The sequence below is a fragment of the Prunus mume genome, linkage group LG3, assembly GCF_029339155.1.
Source record: "Prunus mume cultivar Tortuosa linkage group LG3, ASM2933915v1, whole genome shotgun sequence".
Lineage (NCBI taxonomy): Eukaryota > Viridiplantae > Streptophyta > Magnoliopsida > Rosales > Rosaceae > Prunus > Prunus mume.
The window spans coordinates 13,721,222-13,726,529 of NC_142700.1; the positions used below are offsets into that span (position 1 = coordinate 13,721,222).

Sequence of the window (5,308 nt, forward strand, 5' to 3'; positions counted from 1 at the left end):
TCAAATCAAGTGGCCCATGAAACAAGTGGGATCTTGTGTGCTAGCGGTTCATACTTGTCTGGTAGCATATCTCTTTGCCCAAAAGAGATTTCTGTTCAACAAATCTTCCTGCCTGCCAAAGTCACAGCTTTTGCCTCCTTATTTATTAGGGTTAAATAGCATTTTTGTAGTTGTATTTTGTTAGAATTATCATTTTGGCCCATATAAGTTGACGTTTATCTGTTTTGACGTGTGTGTGAGCCTCAGAATGTGCCCGTGTGCACGTTTATGCCCAAATTATACGAAAAATACCAAAATCAGCCAAATTGAACGTGTATATATCTATATATATAGAGTAAAATGCAGAGAATAGTGAAATATTTAAAATACCAGAAAATACTCTTGGTTAATGACAATATTAAGAACTAAAATTATTAATTAAATGAAGATAATATAGTAAATTCACACTTTTTCATATTAAAAAAATTAAAATTAAAAGAAAAATCAGATAATGAATATATATCTCTCTCTCTCCTACCCTCTTGTCTGTGTCTAGATTGGAATTTGAGATCTTGAACCATTCTATATCTTAAAATAAATATCCACATGCCATTTTTTTTAATTAAAAAGAGAACGCATTGCACAACAGCAGAATAAGAAGAAGAAAAAACAAGAAACAGAAGAAAGACAGAGGTAGTGCTAGAGATAGATATGCCAGCAAACACAGTTGCAGAATCTGCAGACAGGAGCACTGCTACACCGTTATTAGAGGCAGGTGGCCATGGCGATCAACAAGGAAGAAAAAGGGGGTGGTGGAATAAACTGTTGGACATGGAGGAGGCCAAGAACCAGGTCTTGTTTTCCTTGCCAATGATTCTTACCAATGTTTGCTATTACTTGATCCCCTTGATATCTGTCATGCTTGCTGGTCACCTTGGTGAGCTTGAACTTGCTGGTGCCACACTTGCCAATTCATGGGCCACCGTTACCGGTTTCGCTCTCATGGTAAGGTAACTCTCTCTCTCTCTCTCTCTCTCATGTCCTGTCCATTTTGTATACTATTAGGAAAACCAATGGAACAGTCTGTATGTGGGACTGGAGTAATTTCATTTGCTCTGTCTCTGTGAGAAAGAATGGAAGCCCTTTTTTTAATAATGCTTTAGATGTGCTCTTGTTATTAATTTTTCAGAGGAGATGAGCCTAATAGAAAATCCAAGCAGTAGGTTTAAAAAAAAATTTGTGCTCTTGTTATTGGTATTCAAGTTTCATATGGGAAAAGCCATGTACAAGAATTGTGCACCTAGCAAGCAGCCTGTGCGGTTCAGAAAATGATCACCAATATAAAATTTGGACTTGTCTTTATATTTTAATATTCTAGTAGCTAGCAATTCTGAAGTAGATGTCCAGAGTTCTATCTGAGATGACATAGATAAATTTGATAAGATTCCAGGTCAAACTTTGAATTGTTTTCTTGTCTACTATTTATTGGTTTAGATTGGGTTAAGTGGAGCTCTTGAGACACTGTGTGGGCAAGGATTTGGAGCAAAGTTATACAGAATGTTGGGGATATATCTACAAGCCTCATCCATAATTTCTTTCTTGGTCTCTATCATCATATCTGTAGTCTGGTTCTACACAGAACCCATACTTATCTTACTTCATCAAGATCCTCAAATTTCAAAATCTGCCGCTCTTTATATGAAATTTCTGATTCCGGGATTATTTGCATTCGGCTTCATGCATAACATATTGAGATTTCTTCAGACACAATCCGTTGTAATGCCGTTGGTCTTCCTCTCACTGATCCCAGTGGTTATTCATATTTTCGTTGCATATGCTTTGGTACATTGGACAGCTCTTGGTTTCAAGGGAGCTGCCCTAGCATGTTCAATTTCAATATGGATAGCGATGCTGATGCTGGCCATGTATGTTATGTTTGCAAAGAAGTTTGAGCTTACATGGGAAGGATTTTCGATAGAATCGTTCCATTATGTCCTTGCTGCCTTGAAACTTGCCCTCCCCTCAGCAGCAATGGTATGGTAAGTGTTCAAATTTTCTTTGCCTTTTTCTGTAAGTTAATGCTTAAATCCCAGATGAGGCACATAGCCTCATTCAGCTATAGACACAGACTATAGAAGTAGTTCAAATGCTCAGTCAAATTCAAATACACGAAAGACTGATTGTCAGCTTAGATTTAAGACCATATGTTAGAAAGAAAAAGAACCATACATCAACTGTGCATGAGATTGATTTGAAGTATTAAAATGCTTCACATTTTTATCTTTCCAGCTTGGAGTACTGGGCTTTTGAGATTCTGGTGTTATTGGCAGGACTGATGCCAAACGCAGAACAAACCACTTCACTAACTGCAATGTGGTAAGCTTTATGCTCTAAACTTCTGATTATTTCCACCTGCCCCAAGTAGCCTTTTCTGATTATATCTTCAGTGTGAATACAGAAGCAATTGCATACATGATTACATATGGCCTCAGTGCTGCTGCAAGGTTGGTTTAACAATAATTTCCCAGGTTCTCCTTACTCCTAGTTTTTCGGTATCAGCATTCTGTTTCATACCTTGAAACAAACATTACTTGTTGTGGTGTAGCACAAGGGTGTCAAATGAATTAGGAGCAGGCAATCCTGACAACGCCAAGAAGGCAATGGCTGTGACTCTTAAGCTCTCTGTGCTTCTTGGTCTCCTTGTTGTTCTGGCTCTAGCATTTGGTCACAATATATGGGCTGGCTTTTTCAGTGACAGCAGTGCAATAATCAAGCTTTTTGCTTCTATGACACCATTTCTTGCAATTTCAATAATGGCTGATTCTGTGCAAGGTGTCTTGTCAGGTAGGATCCTCCACTTTCCTAGCAGGAGCCAATTCTATCTGTTCTTTTGCATTTGAAGTTTGTTCTTTTTCCCTTCTTTTTCTTGAGCATCCATGGAAGTTAATTGTTTTTGGTATTTCAGGTGTGGCCAGAGGATGTGGCTTTCAGCACTTGGCTATGTATGTAAACTTGGGTGCATTCTATTTGGTTGGCATGACAGTTGCATGTGTTGTTGGATTTAAGTTGAAACTATATGCTAAGGTGAGACAATTAACCTTGTAGCTAGCTAGTAGATGAATAGTTTTGTTTTGTTTTTATACAAGCGATATTGGGGAAGGAGTAATCGAACCTAGTACAAGAATAAATGCTCTTAACCATTTGAGCTACGAGCCCTTGCGAATTGTTTTGTTTACGTTTCAATTCACACTATGTGCTCAATTTCTTTTGGTACAGGGATTGTGGATTGGCTTAATCTGTGGTCTTTGCTGTCAAGCCGCCCTACTTTTGTTGGTTACACTGCGCACAAAATGGACCCAATTGGATGTGCCTCATAATAGAGATGCAGTTTTGGTCTAAATGAAGGTCAGGCAAAAGTAAAAAACAACAACGTGACCACTTGAGCATACTATTTGACTCCACAACCATTTTCAGTTTGAGGGGGAGGAAGTCATTTTATTCCTCCCCTCTCCCTTTCTCTCTTCCGGCCCTTTCCTCTTTTCCTCCATTTTCAGAGACATAAGGTTTATCCTATTTGTTTTCATTTTGTAATAATTTTCCTCACTCATCATAGGCGGATGCATCTCGGCATTCGATCTCCACCTTCGTTTTAGTGTTGGATGTCTACCACCATCCTTTTTGCGATTTCTTTATGTTTGGAATAAGTTGTAGAGACTCTTTGAGTTTTCTGTGTAGTTTTCACCTCTCCTTTTATGAGGGTTTTCACCTCTCATTTGTGAGAGCTTTCCACCTATCTTTTGTGGGAGTTTTATTTATATTATTATGACTTGGTTTTTTCAAGCTTTATCTATTTTTGGTTGTTATGAGTTTGCACTCTTAGTTGGGATGCCTATGCCAGAGTTTCTTCGATCTTGCATGATCTTTAGTGGATGAGCCCCAGAGTGTCTTAATTTTGATGTTAGATTGCCCTATTATTGTAAGGCCCATTGTGTCTAGGCTGAATTATCAATGCAATCCCATAATTTCTCAACAAAAAAATTAAATAAATAAAGGGTTCAATTTCAGCATTTATAAGTTCACCAAACGTGTGACATGACTTTTGTTCAATTTAACTAAAATAGCACAATCGAAGCCATCAAGCGTGGCTTATTGGTCTTAAGTGATCAAATTAGAAATACCAATAATGTTGGATCAAGACTAGTATTTTATGTTCACGATAGTTCGTTTCCTAAAAAAAAAATATAAGTCGGGACATACCTCACTTGGAATATTAAAGTTTTGCTTCGTTTCTTATGAAAATGCCTGTTTCCCCGCGGGGGTCCTCGTCTGTCCCCGATCCTAACATGGGAGATTTCGGGGCCAAATGGGTATCGGGTACGGGATTCCCGAACTTGAAAAATTCCCCGACGGGTATGGGAATGGTATTGGCGTCCCCATCCCCGAAAATATATATGTTTACATTTAAAGAAATAATTATAATATTTATATTTAACCCTAAGTTAACCCCCCTCTCCTAATTCTTCCTAATTTTCTCTGGAATTTCATGTTGATGTGATTTTGAAAAGTTGAGTTGAACTTTATAGTTAATTTGCATATGTTGAATGATAATTTAATATGAAACTTTAATGTTAAAATGTATAATAAATATTTTTTATGCAAAAAAAATCGGGAATTTGGGAGGGTATGGGATAGTGCCCCGACAGGAACGGGTACAGGGACAGGGATTCCCGAAACCTATTAAAAGGGGATGAGTTTGGGGACGGGGTCGGGGATAGAGAGCGGAGATGAGGATAGTATTGTCATACCCGGCCCTTACCCGCCGTTGCTATCCCTACTTTTTCTTCAAAGATTTGGCCCAACCTTGAAATTTTTTTTGGTCAAAAGGAAATTTCATTACTAAAGAAAGATTATAAAAGGATAGCTACATAAAGTAAGCTCAAAATAATTAGGTTAGGTTAGAGAGATGTAGGAGGCACATAGTAATTCTTTTAGATAAAGTAAGCTCAAAGAAATACATGGTCCAGTTCCTCCATCCACGCAAAATGAGCCCAATATGCCTAAAATCCATACAATACCAGACACTTGCTTCAGAGAGAGCTTAGATCTTGCGCATATAAAGTTGACACAAAGGGCCATGTTAACTTCCATACCAAGTTGCCAACCCTAGAGAATTAACATGCCTTATTGCAACGTACGTTATGGATCATTTCCTATAAAGTCTTCAAAAATAAATAGAAGGCATGGAGAAAGAAACAGATATTAATTACCGAAAATTTAAATTAAAAAAAAAAATCAAAACTGAAAAACACATGTGGATGGACTGCCTCTG

General features: G+C 37.8%; 1 protein-coding gene across 2 annotated transcripts; it reads left to right on the forward strand.

Annotated features, from left to right (window-relative positions):
* The first annotated feature begins 546 nt into the window (after positions 1–546).
* On the forward strand, positions 547–3,819 carry LOC103326051 (protein DETOXIFICATION 19-like). Of its 2 annotated transcripts, none has more exons than XM_008228255.3 (7): positions 547–984; positions 1,474–2,018; positions 2,269–2,355; positions 2,427–2,483; positions 2,585–2,823; positions 2,945–3,063; positions 3,256–3,819. In XM_008228255.3, the coding sequence occupies exons 1-7, from the start codon at positions 691–693 to the stop codon at positions 3,376–3,378; spliced, it is 1,464 nt and encodes a 487-aa protein (XP_008226477.2). In that variant the 5' UTR covers positions 547–690; the 3' UTR covers positions 3,379–3,819. The 2 variants fall into 2 exon arrangements, with proteins under 2 accessions (XP_008226477.2, XP_088904435.1); XM_089048309.1 differs by having other exon boundaries at positions 1,744–2,018.
* Positions 3,820–5,308: the final 1,489 nt, after the last annotated feature.